The sequence below is a fragment of the Aulonocara stuartgranti genome (genome assembly GCF_965226115.1).
Source record: "Aulonocara stuartgranti genome assembly, chromosome: 19".
NCBI classification, from domain to species: domain Eukaryota; kingdom Metazoa; phylum Chordata; class Actinopteri; order Cichliformes; family Cichlidae; genus Aulonocara; species Aulonocara stuartgranti.
In genome coordinates, this window is record NC_138955.1 from 11792156 (window position 1) to 11809675 (window position 17520).

At 40.0% G+C, this 17520-nt stretch overlaps 1 protein-coding gene across 5 annotated transcripts in view; it reads left to right on the plus strand.

The window, feature by feature from the left end:
• stxbp5b (syntaxin binding protein 5b (tomosyn)) overlaps window positions 1-17520 on the plus strand; it is a 28588-nt gene that overhangs the window by 7134 nt on the left and 3934 nt on the right. Inside the window, exons 5-27 of one of the 5 annotated variants that reach the window (XM_082517318.1) lie at window positions 1194-1328; window positions 4430-4493; window positions 5725-5808; window positions 6203-6326; window positions 6586-6664; window positions 7205-7359; window positions 7452-7524; window positions 7832-7979; window positions 8076-8143; window positions 8274-8314; window positions 8946-9166; window positions 9321-9505; window positions 9737-9862; window positions 10110-10258; window positions 11549-11611; window positions 11692-11748; window positions 11841-11888; window positions 14059-14109; window positions 14369-14497; window positions 15343-15582; window positions 16064-16421; window positions 16545-16710; window positions 17312-17423. In XM_082517318.1, the coding sequence (XP_082373444.1) occupies window positions 1194-1328; window positions 4430-4493; window positions 5725-5808; window positions 6203-6326; window positions 6586-6664; window positions 7205-7359; window positions 7452-7524; window positions 7832-7979; window positions 8076-8143; window positions 8274-8314; window positions 8946-9166; window positions 9321-9505; window positions 9737-9862; window positions 10110-10258; window positions 11549-11611; window positions 11692-11748; window positions 11841-11888; window positions 14059-14109; window positions 14369-14497; window positions 15343-15582; window positions 16064-16421; window positions 16545-16710; window positions 17312-17423 (2876 nt within the window). The remainder of the gene's footprint in view (window positions 1-1193; window positions 1329-4429; window positions 4494-5724; window positions 5809-6202; window positions 6327-6585; window positions 6665-7204; window positions 7360-7451; window positions 7525-7831; window positions 7980-8075; window positions 8144-8273; window positions 8315-8945; window positions 9167-9320; window positions 9506-9736; window positions 9863-10109; window positions 10259-11548; window positions 11612-11691; window positions 11749-11840; window positions 11889-14058; window positions 14110-14368; window positions 14498-15342; window positions 15583-16063; window positions 16422-16544; window positions 16711-17311; window positions 17424-17520) is intronic. The other 4 variants (XM_082517320.1, XM_082517319.1, XM_082517321.1 and 1 more) reach the window with 4 other exon arrangements.

Genomic DNA, 17520 nt, shown 5'->3' on the forward strand with positions numbered 1-17520 from the left:
TGTGTTTGTTTGTCTGCTGCTGCATTTGCTGCAACACTGCATCTGATGTGAACAAAATTTGCCTTCACAGCTGGCCACATGCTGTGGGGCTGCACCAGCTGTTTTTAGCCAATAAGGAAAATCTGTGACTAATGGTTCAGTATTAACAATGCATCAAATTACTACATTTTAGAAGGAATGTGGCACCCACAGATTTTTATCACCCAGCTTTGCAATTTTTCTCAGCTCATTATTTGGATTTTTGGCCTGCAGATTTTCTTTCCCTCTCTCTGTTCAGACCCTCTTTCAAATGTAGCAGAAATTTTATGTTGGCCAGAAGGACATTATAATAATGCTATAGGAACACCGGAAACATAAGATGATCCCACCCAGGGGAGCGGCTATCTGCTGCTGACCCGGTGTTCACCGCAGTATATAAGGGATCATTTGTGCCAAGAGCCAATCGGTATACTGAATAATGAGATGCTGTGATGTGTTTTTATTGTTGTTATGTTGAAGTTTTATATGCGTGTATGTATGAATGTGGGTTGATGTGAAGGGATTTGATTCATTTTGTTTATTGCTTAGTGAACCGAAGACAATTTTCCATTGATGTTGATAATAAAGTTATTGTATTCTATAATCCAGTGGGACATATTTGCACTGAAATGGCAAGACAAAAATGAGCAGTAAACTGACTTAAATGGCAGTATATTTTGACTGTGTGCTACTTTTCCTTTCATTTAACAGTTGCTACAGATATTTTGCAGCATCTTGATGGTTTAAACCATCAGGTCTGTTAAAAGAAACTCCACACTTTTTGTTAAGTCAGTATTTCCAAGTTCATTTAAAAATGACTCCAGATTTCCTCTGGGAAAAAAAAATCACAATTAAGGTACAGACTAATAGCAAAAGACAAAACATTTTTGCAGGTTCATTCTATTTCAGATAGTAAATGTTGTGTATGACTGGATTCTTCTTTCACCCAGTTGAGAATAGGCAACAGTATTTACTCTGCTGTTCCCCCCAACTGATCTATATATAGTCTGGCTTCATTAGTGTGACACAGTGCAAGGCCTTTGTAATTAAATCTTACTCACTTGCTTCTTCTTCCAGTTGGACCAGCGTGATTAGGGACAAGGGTAACCGTCTGATGCCAACTGAGTCATGAGATAATAAAAAGCCTGGTTGTGATGGATCTTGATCTCTTCCAGAATCACATACTGCCACCTGCCCTTCCAGAGCAAATGGCTGTACATCGGCACAGAAAGAGGAAACATCCACATTGTCAACGTGGAGTCCTTCACTCTCTCAGGCTACGTTATTATGTGGAACAAAGCCATCGAACTGTGAGTCTGTATTTCACAACTACACCCCTCCTCCCATTACTCACTCACTATTTGCATATCTTCTTTGTGCAGCTGACACTCGACCAGGAAACTCAAAATTGCAAAGGAATGCGGTTGCCGGCACTTGCAGAAACAGTTAGTCCTGTAAGCTGAGAATACTGTAGCTCTGATCGGTATGAGGGCGGTATGGAGGTGGTGATTGTGCCATGCCAGGACTTGCAGTTGAGACTTCTGGAGGTGTTCTGTTAAATCTGGCAGCAAACATCTCTGATAGGAAGTGCCCACTTCATAACCCCAGTGACCCATCCTGTGTCACCCACTCCCTCGTGTAAACACCCACTGTAAAGTTTGCAAGGAATTTTACATCACATCCTGCATCTTCTGAGGGGTTCCCATTTAATGTCACATGCAGGTGTATGATCGAGGTGGATAAAATCACTATCAGTATCTTTTCTGGTTATGATAGCATTTTCGTGTATCGAATACAGGTTTTCCCAGCACACAGGAATTTAAAGTGATCATTTTTAAACAGCTTTGCTAAATGGTGGATTATTTACTTGATACATAATTTAACAAGTGATAATAAAAATAATTTCTGGTCAAACAGGGCAGCACTGGCAGGTCGACGCGCTCTTCATACTTGCAATATCTAGCAAAGTTATTTTGCTAGATAAAGTTTAGGAATTCAGTCGTTTGGGTCATCCCTCCAGCATTCCCATTAGTACAGACTGAGCCATTATAACTGTGCAACATTTAACAGTTCTGTAAAAGACATTAAGTCTGTGTCTTTCAATGCCACCTACACTGTGTAGATGAAAGTACCAGACCACCTGCACATTATACCTACTGGAGCTGCTCCACTACGAAAAACCATGCCACGAAGATCCCAGCACACATGTTTAGTGCTGATGATAATTCAAGATGATGTTTGGAGCTTTGTGAATATTGACTCGGCAATCCATTGGACAATTTTACACTCTATGCGCCTCAACGCAACGCAGTTCTGTAACTTTGTGTGGTTTGCCTCTGCGTGGCTGAGTTACTGTGGTTCCTAAACACTTCCAATTTGCAATACCACTTACAGTTGATTGTGGAATATCCAGGAGGGAAGTAATTTCACAAAGTTGTTGCAACAGCGGCATCTTATTATAGTACCACATTGGTATTCAGAGAGCTCTTTGGAATTAGCCATTATTTGACAAATATTTGTAAAGGCAGACTGTATGGATAGATGCTTGATTTAATACACCTGTGGCAGTAGGAATACACCTGAAATTAAAGATTAGGCAGTGAATTATTACTTTTGTTCATATAGTGTGTTATATAGGTACTTTGATCATTTCATGGACCTCATTCATGCACGCCTCAGTAAAATGTATTGGGGACAATTCATTACAAGCAAATGATGAAATTACTGCTGTTGTGCTGTCTGACATTTCATGCATGTTAGGAACACAGAAGACCGACTTCTAGAAATGGCTGAAACGAAAAAAAAAACGAACTGTTAACCTCAAATCTCATTAGCAAGCAGTGTCATAAAACTGTTTTGTGTCGGGACAACATAAAGAAGTCGCTTTGAGGCTGTGAGATTAGTTTGAGCAAAGTGAGACTAAATGCAGGTGCCAGAAGTTTTTGTTTTTTTTAATATAATGTTAATATACCGTTGATACTCTTAAAGTAACTGAATGTATTCCGAATTGGGTGGTTTGCAAAGTGATACCAAAATGTTACTGGTACAATCTAGTAAGATTGCCGTCATGACTCGCTGTGAAGTGATCAAAGTACACATTGATACATGAACTCAGGTCATTCAGATTAACAGAAAGAAGTACATGTCTTAAAAGGACTGGTTACATGTCTACCACAAAATTTGCCCATTCTGAGCCCTTGATTGGGGCTTAAAAGGGGTAGTGAAATTACTATTTTTCTCTAAATGAAAACTTTAGTCAGTAGAAGTTTTTCCAAGCAATTTTATTTTCCATGTGCCCACCAGCGAGCTAAAAAAGATTATTTTAGAAAGTGACTGGCAGCTAAAATTGGTTGCATAAAGGTGTGCGTGTGTATGAGGCTGCTGGTGAAATCGGATAAATTGCTCTTTTAGATCCTGGAGTTGAAAGTGTCAGAGCAAAGTATGCCGTCCTCTTAGATAAATGTGTCAGATGCAGGAAGTGGAGATGGGGAAATGATTTAGCTTGTCTTGATTTTGAAGATGAAAAGAAACGATGTGGTGTGAAATCTAAAGCGAAATATTCAGTTATGTCTTTGTAGAACCTCTGATAGAATCGTCTTTTCCACGCTCTGCTTCATAGCTTGTTGCCTTTGGAAACTCGTGGACTCTCCTACAGTGGATAGAAACGCTGTGTATGGCGCTAATGATCATATCTGGTGTTATGCTGGAAATGAAACTCAGTTTTAACTAGTTAATTTAAAGTAATGTTTACCGACGATTCCGTCAGTTAACAGTCTAGGTTAAAATAATCTTTATTACAATAAAATCCAGTTCACAAACATGAGAACTGGTTATTAAGCCTGGTGTTTGTGGTGCGGGTGTATCACAATGTGGTGATTACCGGCTGGAGTTCATATTCCGCTCCATCCCTTCCTTTTATTCACTGCGACATCACTGACTGTATCGACTCATCAGCAGCAGCAATGAGATCATTAGCCGCTGGAGCCAGACCACACTCAGAGGCAGCAACACTTTCTTTAGGCCAGACCTTCACTTCCTCCATGCCCCTTGCTCTGTTGCCACGGTGATCCTGTCTTGAAACACTATAATCTCTCATAGACCCTCATGTGACCCTACTCTCCCTCTCCCTCGCTGTTTGTCTCTCTCATATGTCATGGCTATTTTTTATTTTTTTTTTCCTCCCCTCTGGTGCGCTGATGCACATTTTCATCTTATTATCTTGTCCTTTTTTTCTCTGTGCAAGACCAAAGATTGGGGCTTACATTTTGGATGTCTTTCCTAATTGCCTCTATCTTACCGCCCTCTAAAAGCTCCACTGTATCACTATATTTATCAGATACATTTTACTCATCAGTGGCAAATATACCTAAATTGACTTGGACTGTCTCCCATTTCTTTCTTTCTCTGACAGATCCACCAAGACACACCCAGGGCCTGTTGTGCACATCAGTGATAACCCCATGGATGAGGGCAAGGTAACTGATAGCTGAACATTACATTGCCTATAGAGAAGATAAACAATTGTACGTCATCTGATGATGTTATGTGGAGAAGCAGAGCTGGAAATGATTTTTAGTTGGATCTCAGAGACTGTTCAGTTATATAATGTAAAAGTTCATGTCTTTTAAAAGAAATATAGGCTTGCTTTTAATTCAAGAAAGTTAAAGTTCCACTTAAGTGATTAAGTGAACTGGAGATAATCAGTTAGATAAAGATGGATTGCAGGGGACATTCCTGCTTTGGATCATAGGTAATGATGTTTTACCTCAACTAGCAGTTACTGTTTTCCTAGAGCTAAAGATAGGACAGTCTGCAGTGATGGCGCAGAGTAGGCTACCACTGTGACTGTAAAAAAGGCAGCGACAACAACAACTAGGAGCATTTGGGTTGACTATTATAATTTGCTACTAGTTGCTGGTAGACAATTTGGCACAGGAATTCATGTTACTGCTATCACCAGTTGGGCATTTGCTGAAATTTAAGTTTGTTGTTAGAGTAGTGCTTTTCCGGGACACTGCAAATAAATTGCACTTTTGTTAAAAGAAATAAATACACAGAGTATTATAGCTCATACCTATGAAGCATATGAATTGGATTTTTATTTCTGGAATCTCACTGTTAAGTTCTTTTGGAGTAGCTCTGCGTTATTTAGAGGTGAAAATGATCATCTTGGTGCGCCCCCTCATTTCATTCACTGTCTTGAACAAGCCTCAATTTAAGCCAGCTGTCTTTCTATTGGCCTGCCCCCTGCAAACACAGTTTGAACAGCAGACAATATTCGTCTGAGGTGACCATATTAAGGATATCCTTTCTCACATCATATAGAGCCAAAAATGCAAAAACACCTACGCTCGTATGCAGACCCTTCTATTTGCCTCTTACAGGCCATTTCAAAGGGTTTATGCGTATCTTTTAGCCTGTTCTCACAAGGAAATTCCTAACTATTGAAAAAATAGTTATAAGCTACTCTAGTGTTTACATGATTGCATAGTAAGTGAAAACTTAGTTGCTTCTTACAGTGTGTAAATGTCAGAATATTGCATCTTATGCCATCTTAAGCAATGTCATAAAAGTCTACTAGGGAATGTAAAATAAATAACTGTCATACATTCATAAAGTGAATTCATTATGAACCAGTTTTGTGCAGAATGTAGTTTAACAGCAGTCAGCTGAGCCTTACTTGCTTTGCTTCTCTTGTTATTTCAGCTTCTGATTGGATTTGAGTCTGGGATAGTAGTGCTGTGGGATTTGAAGTGCAAAAAAGCTGACTACCGCTACAATTATGATGAGGTAAGGCATTGTTTTCCTTTGTTCCAGTTCTTGTGAGGAAACTAGTTTGTCTGGTGTTCCTCACTGTTGTCTGAGAAACATGTTTGGTCTTGTTGGGTTTCTTTGTAAATCAGTTAACACATGAAGTTTTATAATGACACATGAAATGGACGTTTAGGTTTCTTTCATTTTAAGAGAATGGAAAACAGCTCAAAATAACATTATCATGTATTTTGCTAGTTACTCATGAATTTTTGAAGGGACCCAAACTATCCGTGGACAAGTATCACCTTTGTTGAGACAAACCCTGATTTCCCCAATGATGTAGAGTTACTTTGCTATTCTGAACTGTCAAACATATGTTACTTGTACATTATGTATCACACTCTGTTAAACGGCTACCGTGGTTTCTCAGGCAATCCACTCAGTCGCCTGGCACCATGAGGGCAAACAGTTTGTTTGCAGCCACTCCGATGGCACTTTGACCACGTGGAATGTACGAACCCCAGCCAAGCCCGCACAGATCATCACACCACATGGTAGGAGCTGTTGTATACACACACTTGTATTGTTTATATTCACAGAGGCATGATTAATGGAAAAACTATATATAGGCCTTTAAATAAAGTGTAGTCCCGCCAGTCTTTGAGACCTGACATGTGTAACAGATGGATGCCGACATGTCCATATGTTCACATATGCACCATATGTACTGTATTCCTGCAATGTAAAATATAATGAGTTTTTGTTTCGGGGATTTGTTTTGTTTTGTTTTTTTGGCATCTTGAAATCCAATAGGAAAGCAGCCTAAGGATGGAAAAAAGCCAGAACCATGCAAGCCTATCCTGAAAGTGGAATACAAAACAACAAGGGCTGGGTGAGTGTGATGGTAGTTCCCACCCATCCTGTGTCTTAACGGACGCTAGTTTGAAACCATATCCTGTACTCAAAATGTCCTTTCCTGTTATTCTGAATATGTAACAGGTTAGTCTTCTTGACAGTGTCCTTATGCTGATGAAAAAGCCCTGTCTAATAAGTAATTAGACAAGGCAACAGTCTCATGATACTTGTTAAATATAATGATTTTTGACACAGCTGGCAGCATCTGAAGAGATGCTCTTATGTCAAAGCCATTAACTAAATGGCCAACATTTCATTGAAAGTGATCTAATACATTTTTCTCAGGCGTTTGAGGACGGGGATTAATATAGTTTTAATAATGATTAAAAAGTAGGCTCCTCCCAGCACAGGTTCTATCAAAATCGGGCCAAAAAGTCCCCAGAGAAAGCACCACAGTAAAATTTGGTGTCCCTCTTTACCCATTTACCGCTGAGTACACCTGGTAATTTTTCATCTGCCACAACTAATTCAATTTTATTGAAGAAGCTATTAAAATATGTGTGTTTGTTAAACCCAGGGACCCATTCATGGTGCTGTCTGGAGGTCTGTCTTACGATACAGTGGGGAGGAGAGCCTGTCTTACTGTGATGCACGGAAAGAGCACTGCTGTTCTGGAGATGGACTACCCGATTGTGGATTTCCTAACGCTGTGTGAAACTCCATATCCAAATGGTGAGCTGTGACACTAGTCAGAACAGCATATGCAGTTACCAACTGAAACGATGCCATTATCCATGTAAATTTTCTGCCGATTTGTTTTCTAGACTTTCAGGAGCCTTATGCTGTGGTGGTCCTTCTTGAGAAAGATTTAGTTGTAATAGACCTCGGACAGATTGGGTAAATATTCAACTTTCTAGCTGTGGTTGTATTAATAATTATATTGCATCAAAAAACATGGATATTTTACATTGTGCATCTAGATTCTACACCAAATGGCCACATTGCCCACTCTAAAGTACGCTATATTAATATACAGAGTAATAAACTTTATTAAAATTTCAAACTTTGGTGAATACATTACACAAAATCTAGCATCTTTTGTTAACATTTATTATCGCAGCTATAAGTTTGACATACAGATCAGAACATGTAGCATAATGCTGTATAATATTTAGTGTAAACATGTGACTGATTATCGTGACAGGTATCCCATATTTGAAAACCCTTATCCTCTGACTATCCACGAGTCACCGGTGACCTGCTGTGAGTATTTTGCTGACTGTCCTGCTGAACTTATTCCTGCACTTTACTCTGTCGGCTGTCGGCAAAAGAGGCAAGGTTACAGTAAGAAGGTAAATGACTCAGTTGTGTTGTCTGTGTGAATTTTACATGAGCATTTGACTTCACCGCAGACAGAAGCTTCATTTTTGTTTATTTGTTTTTAACAGGAATGGCCCATTAGTGGGGGAAACTGGGGCCAAGGCACACAGAGTTACCCTGAGATTATAATCACAGGGTCTGTATTGATTGAATAAAGTAATAATATAATGAGTCGTGCTTACTTATTTTAAGATGTGCACAGGTCTTGTTCAGTAATAAATGTTTAATTGTTTTGTTTTTATTCTGTCTATCCCCTGCTATAATAGACATGCTGATGGGTCAATCAAATTCTGGGATGCTTCTGCACGTGAGTATTTTGTTGTTAAGAGCAGTATATTACTTACTACAAAAAGTTCATCCTTGCATGTCTTTATCTTTAATTTTCCTTCCAAGGAGATGTATTCATGCACTAAATTAAAAACTTTAAAAATCAAGTGGTCCTATTGGTTGATGGTTCCCATTGGTTATATGGTTACTGTTACTACGACATACTGAAGTGTGCACATATTTTAAGACTTTTTATGGCCATAGTTACGACTGACCCTGTAGTTATAATGCTACTGAACCCAGACACTTCTATTTGGTGTTGAACTACATTATTTTGTCCTAGAAATTACTGTTTGCAATTCTCATTAGTTTGTGCAATATAACACACCAATGACAAGAAAACTTATCACTTTCTTTCTGTACTTCACACATTACAATAACCTGTGAATTCTGATGGATTTCGAGCCGGATGAGCTGCTACGTCACTGATGTTCTGGGTTTCTTTGTTCACAAACTAATTCCCATCTCTAATTCTAGTTGCTTGGATTTTGAACGTAGTGCTCCTTGAAAGAACAATATTAATCACCACCACCTCGATTCCTGTTGTAACCTGTGCTATCGAGAGTGCGCTGATCGCAGTGAATCATCATGTCCTTATTTTCCTTCCACAGTAATGCTTCAAGTGCTGTACAAGCTGAAGACTGCCAAGGTGTTTGAGAGGGCTCGTGGAAAGGAGGAGAAGCCAAACACAGATATAGTAGATGAGGACCCATTTGCCATCCAGACCTTGTCCTGGTGTCCCGAGAGCCGGATGCTGTGCGTGGCTGGAGTATCTGCTCATGTTATTGTCTATAGGTTCAGCAAACAAGAAATTACCACTGAAGTTGTTCAGGTAAATTGCTTGGGGCATAATAAATGGACAGAGTGAATGGGTAAATTATTCCTAAGGTCAGGATGGATAGATAATAGGATAATAGTCGATAAACATTTACAAGAACAAGCCTTTTTTTTTTTTTTTTTTTTTTGTCTTTTTATTTCTTGTTTAGCTCTTGGAGGTGCGAATGCAGTGTGAGTTTAGCGAAGTGGACTCTCCTGACCCAGGAGGAGAGCAGACCCCCACCCTGCCAACCCCGGGAGCTTCCTCCAGCCCTCAGGAGAGTGAGCTTCCCACTCAGCCATCAACAGGGAGCAACTCCTCTGATGGCCCCCGAGACAATATACCATGTCTACAGTATGGAATTTCTTTAATTTTGCCTTGGCTTCTGTTTTTGTGAAGCAGGCTGTCACAGAAGAGATGAAAAACACAAGAAAAAAAGAATCCTCTTAATAAAATGCTTTTAAAGTAATAATAATAATAATAGCAATAAAAATGATGATCCAGAGTGTAGCTTGCCCATAGATGATAATTTATTCCAGTGTAAACTGCAGCCTGCTGTCGTATCCTGCTGTGTGTTTGATGCAGGGTGCGGAGCTCCCCACTGAAGCAGTCTCCGGGCAACCAGGTGGAACTGGTGATCCAGCTGGTGTGGGTGAGTGGGGAGCCACCTCAGCAGATCACCAGCCTGGCAATCAATTCTTCCTATGGCCTGTAAGTCTCTTATGTTCAATACAGCTGATGGTTTTGACATGAGGTCACATCACTTTGGGCTCTCACTAGTCTTCATAGCTCGGTATCCTTTTTTGTGCTCAATTTGTGTGGGTAAAGAAATCGTAATTATATCCTGTCTCAAAGCACACTGTAACCAAGCATTTTCAACCAAGTGCAAAAGTAAATAAAGCCTGCCTAAATCATAATTTGGAGTTCCACTGCATTCTTTGACCTTTCTGTCTTTCAGTGTGGTGTTTGGAAACAGTAACGGTCTGGCTGTGGTGGACTACCTCCAGAAAACCCTGCTTTTCAATATGGGCACATCAGAGCTGTACAGCCCATCTGACCCCTATCAGAGGCAGCCTCGCTCCCCACGTAAAGCAAAGCCTTCCGGAGGTGAGCTGCACTCAACCAATTAAACACTCTTTCTGTTGATTTCTCTCTGTGTTCTGCTGAACTTGTCACCCTGGATAACATTTATCTCACTGAAATACAGTAAATAATTTGCTACGCTCCTTGTATTCCTTTATTTTTTGCTGAACACTTTTGGAGGCTGTTGGAGGTGGGTTAGGGAGGCAGAGCTGACACTTGGCAGCTGCCCTGACTTCGCACTGTGAGCACCGCCCCCTGCAGTAGCTCCTCTCCCTCAACAGGGGGCATCGCTGGCGGATTCTCCATCTGTTCAGTTGGAAGGAGCAAAGACAGTGGAGCATGCATGTTAGAATGGATGCTGTAGCTGAGCAGAGCCGCTCTGCTGTAATAGCACTGCCTTTTGATTCTGTTTACTGACAAAACAATACATAAACCTTGTTTACTTGTTTCAGCCTTGCTGTTTCTGTCATGTCTTCTATTGTGTTTTTCTCTCTTTGCCTAATCATCCTGTCAGTCACTGTTTGTCTTCATTCTTTTTAGTCTCAGTCGCTTGATGCTAGATGCAGGACTCTTATCTGCATTTTGTTTGGTTGCCTTTTAAAAGCAGTCTTTAATTTATGCAAATTGCAAGAACACTATTGGAAACATATACTGTTTTAACAGTGAATCAAATAGAAATTCAGCAGCAAGCAGCTGAGACTTCACATTTTCTTCTGTTTTGCAGTTAGATTTTCAGGCATTTTTCTGTCTCACTGTTTTTACTGTTGATCTCTCTCTGTGATTTGGTAAAGACATTCCAACTGTGACGTCTTGCATGTCCAGACTTTCTTTCTTGTATTCTGAGTCTATGAAAAAACGACGCTCATCTCACTTCAGTAAGTCCTGTTGTGTCAGATTTTTTTTTTTTCTCCCCTACCCACAGTGTCATTGTTCTCCTCTAAGCCTTTTCTTTTATCACATAGAGATACATTCTCTGGTTTTATTATAGCACCCCAAATCTCCAAAGCTCAGTACAGACTTTTCTTTGACATTTCCAGTGAGGATGGAGTCAAATTTCAGACTTGAGAGAGAGAGTATCTTTAAAGTATACACCTATGATTTGACTACTAGACAGCCAATACTGATGCATTTAGTGAGCTCACTTGTGGTAGATTTGTAAACTGAAGCAGAGCTTACTTGCTAAATTGAATGATTACCTCGTTGTATGATTGCCTTTGTAATACTTGAGCTGTTATTGTTGCTACATGTGCAATAGGAATTAACTGCAGCGTAATCCTGTCTGACTCTTAATTACAATTTCTGTGGCTCCTGCAGCGACTTGTGATTCCAACGATGGGTCCAATGCCTCAGAGGACCGCTGCAGATCACCTACTTCAGGTAAGTCTTGGCGTGAACTACCGACTGTATCATTTTCTTTTGAAATTCGTCTTTCATATCGGCTGCCATTTGTCATGTAGGCTCTACCTCACCCTGCAATTCAGATGATGACAAAAAGCAGAATTTCATAGAGAAGGGTATTGTATTTTCAAGTGTATGACCCTTTAAAAGTTAATATTTAGACGGTGACTAAAGTTCTCTGACTTGTATTTTTGAACCTTATTTCCAGTGAAGTTGAAAAGCAGGCGCTTTTCCAAGACGGTTGCCAATGACTTTGGTACTGTATCTTTCAGATGTATTCTTTGTGATTACTCACTCTTTCTCTCTGAATGACGGCGTTCTAACCACACTGTGCCTTAATCCTACGCAAGCCTGTGCATACTGTGCCAGTTAAAGGAATAATTGCATTAAAGAAATCGGTTTTCACTAATCACATAATGTAGGGGTTTTGTAGAAAATGAATCAGGGAGGTTGATCAAGTGCATGACAGGATGACTCTTCAATTTCAGGTGCAGATTTTCTATGCAGATTTTTACCAAAATACTGTAGACTGCTGTTACACAACTTAGAATATAGTATGGAAAAATGAAATTTTACTTGAGGATTATTTTTTGTGTGTGTTTTGTTTTTCTTGTTTTATTTTTTGAAACTAAAACAAAAGCATAGAAAATCTGCTTCTCGCCTCAGTCTCTACAGCACTAACATCAAAATGATTTCTCTTGGACTGTAGATACTTGCTCTGTGTGTTTGATTCCAGGGCTTCAGTTCAGTGTTAACTGTTTGGCTGTCCACTGATTCTTTTTATTTTTTTCCCCTCCTCCTCTCTCTCCACCTACTCTCTTTGCATAACTATGTTCACTGAATTGTAATTACCTTATTTCTCAACTGCCTCTTGCTTTGTTTGACATTACAGGCTCTATCGGTTGTCTGTGATGCTTCTCTACCTCATTTGTATTCTCATGGTTTCTCTCAGGGTGGTCACTGACTGCAACAGACAACTTTTAGGAATTTGTACAGAAAAGAAACTGGCAACAACCAAAAGCACCACCTTAAAATCAGCTTTTATTATGATGAATTGTAATGTTATTTCCAAAAGAGTTTAGCGTCTTATTACAAGTAGTCATTTACAAGATATACACCAGTGAGCTATAACATTAAAACTACCTCCATAATACTCTGTAGGTCTGCCTCGTTGTTTGACCCTTTGAGACGTGGGCTCTACGACACCTCCAGAGGTGTCCTGTGGTATCAGGCAGGACGACCTTAGCAGCAGATCCTTTAAGCTCTTTACCTCGATGGGGCTTGCACGCATTTGACTTCTTTTATTTCTACCACTTCCCACAGATGTTCACTTCAAGTGAGGTCTGGGAAGTTTGGAGGGCAAAATCAACAACTTTTCATATTCCTGGAAAAAATCATTTTTTTGGGGGTGGGGGTGCAATTCGGCATTGTTCTTCTTAAAAGAGCCAACTACTATTACAGTGAAGTGCTGTATGTGGACTGTAACCATGCTTAGGTTGGTTATGTGTCAAAGTAGCATCTTCATGAATGCCATAGCAACCTCAAAGCAGAACGTTACCCAGACCGTCCCACTGCTTCCACTGGCTTGCCGTCATGCATCCTGCTGTAATTTCTGACACATGTAAACAATGCAGACGCCCCGTTTCCATGATGTAAAAACATGGTTCTTTAGACACCTTTCTCTATTGGTCTGTGTTCCAGTTATGATACACATGCGCTCACTGTAGGTTTTTTTCAGCTTCTAACAGGGATCAGCATACATCTCTGCAGCTGTCCAACCTCAAACTATGCAAACAATCCATTTATATCAAACAGTACTGTTTGATAGTACTATTTGATACTGTACTATCAAACAGTGCTGAAGTTTTCAGAAATTTGTTACATTAGCCCTTCTAGTGCAATTGGAGCTAGACCCTTCCCCAGTTGTCCCTTCTCGGGCCACTTTTGGCAGGAAGTAACCTCTACCTTCCAGGAACATTTATCACATAATGATCCATGTGAGAGGACTTTGGTCCATGCACTGCTCTTTTTCTTTTTTACATTTTTCTCCTTTTAGCCCATCAGGTTCGTTTGAACCTAGCGCTAAATAGTCCCACCTGTTTATAGGTGCCATTCTAACAAAATAATCAGTATTACTCAATTCACTTGCCAAAGTTCTTAATGTTGTAGCTGATTGGTGTATGCACTGTGACCTCAACAGTTGTCTTACAGTTGGTATCACCATGTTTAAAAATCGTACTCAAAATTGTGTTCTATTCAGTGATTGCACACTGATGTGCACATTGAAAACAAGGCCACAAAATGGTAAAAATCATACTTATTGAATCGTTTGTTGTAATTCACAATCAAAGAAGTTAAAAAAAAATCTCAATCCTTTTAGGCATTATTGTTTCACCGTAAAACAGAGGTATTTGTTTCTGTTACAGCTAAGATGTCACGGAAAATTAGCTCGTCTAGTGAGCAAAAGACTGACCTGGGTAAGCCAAAACTAATAACTTACATTTTTCTAAGAACCTTTGTATTTTCTTACAGGTGTTCATCTTGTTATTTGAATCTTCTGCTTTGTATTAGGTTCTAGCTTTTAAGTAGGTCTGCAAAACTACTTCTTACTGTCCAGCAACATGTTGTTCTGAATGTCATGTTCCTGATGTCTTGGGGGTGTGTTTGTTTGTTTGTTTGTTTGTTTTGTTTTTTTTACTGCAAGTTCAGACAAACACTCTCTTTTTAAACTCAAAGAAAAGGGTGGGTTCCAACGAAGGCGCATTCAGACATGTAAGAAGCAGTTGTGTTGTGTGAAAAGAACGGCAACAGCCAGGATGAACCTGAAGGAGGACCTCTGTAGAACTAAGTCAGACCCCATTTTCTGTGAGTGGACCAGCCTTGGTCTGACTTGGGCTGCAGTGGGATAACTGGTACTAACTCACTCCACTACTATGGCTCTTACTCTGCAGATTTGGCAGATAACACTAATCCTCTCACAGTGAGCGTTTCCTTCTTTTTGAGGAAGTTCCAGTGGCATGACTGCACTCGGTGTTAAAAATCTTGCTTTTCCTGTTTACAGTTTTTTCTTGTGAAGATCACACGTGATGGCCGATGTTTTAAGCCTTTCCCCCATGTTAAAAGGCCTTTTGTGTTTATGTTGGTGTCCCTCATTAGCTTTTTAAAGGGGGTTAAAACTTGTTCTTAAGTTGCCATCAGCACAAAAATAATGCATGAATAATTCTTACTTCTAAAACACCTGTTTTTTGTTTTTTTTGTTTGTTTTTTTTTTTGCTTTTTTTTGTGATCCTATAATAGGACATTCATTTTTATTTCTTTAAATAAACAACATTAAGTTTTCAGAATCAATTCCGGAAATCCACATTTGGAAAAAAGTAAACTGCCTCCTTGAATGTAAACTGAAAGAGCATCACAATGTCAAAAGCTTTTTTTTTCTTTTTTTTTTCTTTCTTTTGTTGGACTTTGGGTTTATTTATCATGTTACTGTGGGTGTTTTTTCTTTTCCGCTGCATTTCCATTTCTATAAAGTACATAAATACGATGGAAGGCATTCTCTGCTAAACCTCTGACATCAGAATATATGTTTCTAACCAGGGTTTTGTTTTTCTCTGAGAACTAAAATGCTAAAGTGGAGAGTTTAACTACTAACCCCTTTCACTTTTACATGCGTTGTTTCCTCATTTCCTTTTGTTTGTCCTCCTGCTGTCCAGATGCCAGGGATAACTCATTCACCCGCTCACGCAGTTCAAGTGTAGCCAGCATAGACCGAGAATCTCGAGAGGCCATCTCCTCCTTTCACTTCTGTGAGAGTTTTCCAAGGAAGACAGACAGCCTGGTCAGCCCCTGTCTGCTGGTGGGGACCACCCACGGCTCGGTGATGATGGTGGCCCTCAGCCTGCCACCAAGTGGAGACCAGAGGTTACAGCAGCCAGTTGGCATTGCGTCTTGCGGTAAAAAAATACAAAAAACAAACTTAAAATAAAATTTGCATGAGGATACATAGTGACCTTTGTTGACAAGCATTAGAATATCAAGCATTAGAACTAGGATCAAGCAGCCTTCATTGCTGAAAAGGAGCGAGGGGGAAGCAAATGTTGATCAAGGTGTGGAAATGTGTGTGCAAGGAGTTGACAAGAATATAGACTAAAGCTACACAGATGGTTTCCAATATCATTTGGTGCTACAATAGTCACATGCTATCCACATGATGGGTATATCTTGTGGTTTATTTACTGAAGCCAAAGGGTAAACAGACCTGACCTTAACGTTTTGGTTTTAGGATTAGTTTAGTTATGAAAACAAAGCTTAAAGCTAAAATTGCACAAGTTTCAGAAGACAATTAAGAACTTAACATGCCACTTATAGCTGACCTTGAATTATGCTGTGACCAATTATTTTTTTATTTTAAGCTGAAAATATCTAATTTCTTAGGCACCCTGGTCAAGCTCAAAGGAGGCATTTTAACTATGGCCCTGCTGGACGCAACTGGAACTCTGCTGCCCCCTTTCTTTGAGCAGTGGTATGACCCAAATGCTTCAGATGAAGAAAAAGAGAAGAGTCGGAAGCGCAGGCCAGCCTCTCCTCCCTCGTCACAGGAGAGCCAGGATACTCACTTTGCCATACTGTGTTCGGAGAAACAGGCCAAGGTGGTGGCCCTGCCCTCCCAAACCCGCATCTACAAACACAGCATCACAGAGACCTCCTTCGTGCTGAGGGCTGATGTTGTGCAGATGGCCGGGGCTAACTGCATCGCCTGTTTCTGTGCTAATGGGCATATAATGACTCTGAGGTATCATCATTACTAGCGTCTGCTGTTATTTATATTTTGAAATCTCTGATCAAGCAGAGATACCAAGTGAGGAAAACATAAATAGATGTTAGCAACTTGGTGTGGTGTTTTGCGTGATTACAGTTTACCCAGTCTACGGCCTCTTCTGGATGTCAACTACCTGCCGCTCACAGACATGCGAATAGCAAGAACATTCTGCTTCTCCAACCTGGGTCAGGCTTTGTACCTCACCTCCCCTACTGAGATCCAGAGGATCACCTACAGCCAGGAGACGTGTGACAACTTGCAGGTCAGATAAATGATCAGATCACCATCAGCTCCATGCCAGTAGCTTTGCAGAGAGAAAAATGCATAAATGCCTCAGAGCCCAAGAAAACTCCCCAGCAGTAAAACTGTTTCTTTAAATTTGGAGTTTAATTTTGTCCAACATAGCAGACATTTCTTATTTGTAAGCATTTCAGAAATAACAAGGAGTTTGGCAGCGATTTCTGCCAAACATAGCAACACAGACTTGCTGTGTTTACTTTACATAAATCTTCTCACATGGGCTCAGTCTAAACCAGGAAAAGTAACTGGTGTGATGTTGGCACACATGCTTATGTAGGCCAGCTGTTTGAATCAGGTCTGCGGTCATTTTAACGTTAGACAACAGTATAATTCCTCATAGTTATCTTTATAGAAAATTACAGGTCAGTAGAAAGGTGAAGTGCTTGTCTGCTTACAGATAATTCAGTAGATGATCTGAAGGTGCGGGTTAATTTCCTTTTTCCTTTTTCTCTTTCAGGGAGATACAGGCCTTAATCGGGTTGATTTAAAAAGTCTGGCTGAGTCTGCATATCTTCAGAGACAATATATTGAAATACATGTACTGATGTTTCTGTCTTTCACAGGAGATGCTCAGTGAGTTATTTACTCCAGTGGAGACACCAGAGGCTCCAAACAGAGGTTTCTTCAAAGGCCTTTTTGGGGGAGGAGCTCAGTCTCTGGACAGGGAGGACCTCTGTGAGTACAGAGTGCCTTCTAGTATTGCATAAAGAGTTCTCAAAACCTCAGAGTGCAATTAAATATATGTTTGCATTTGAATACTTAATGCAGTCGT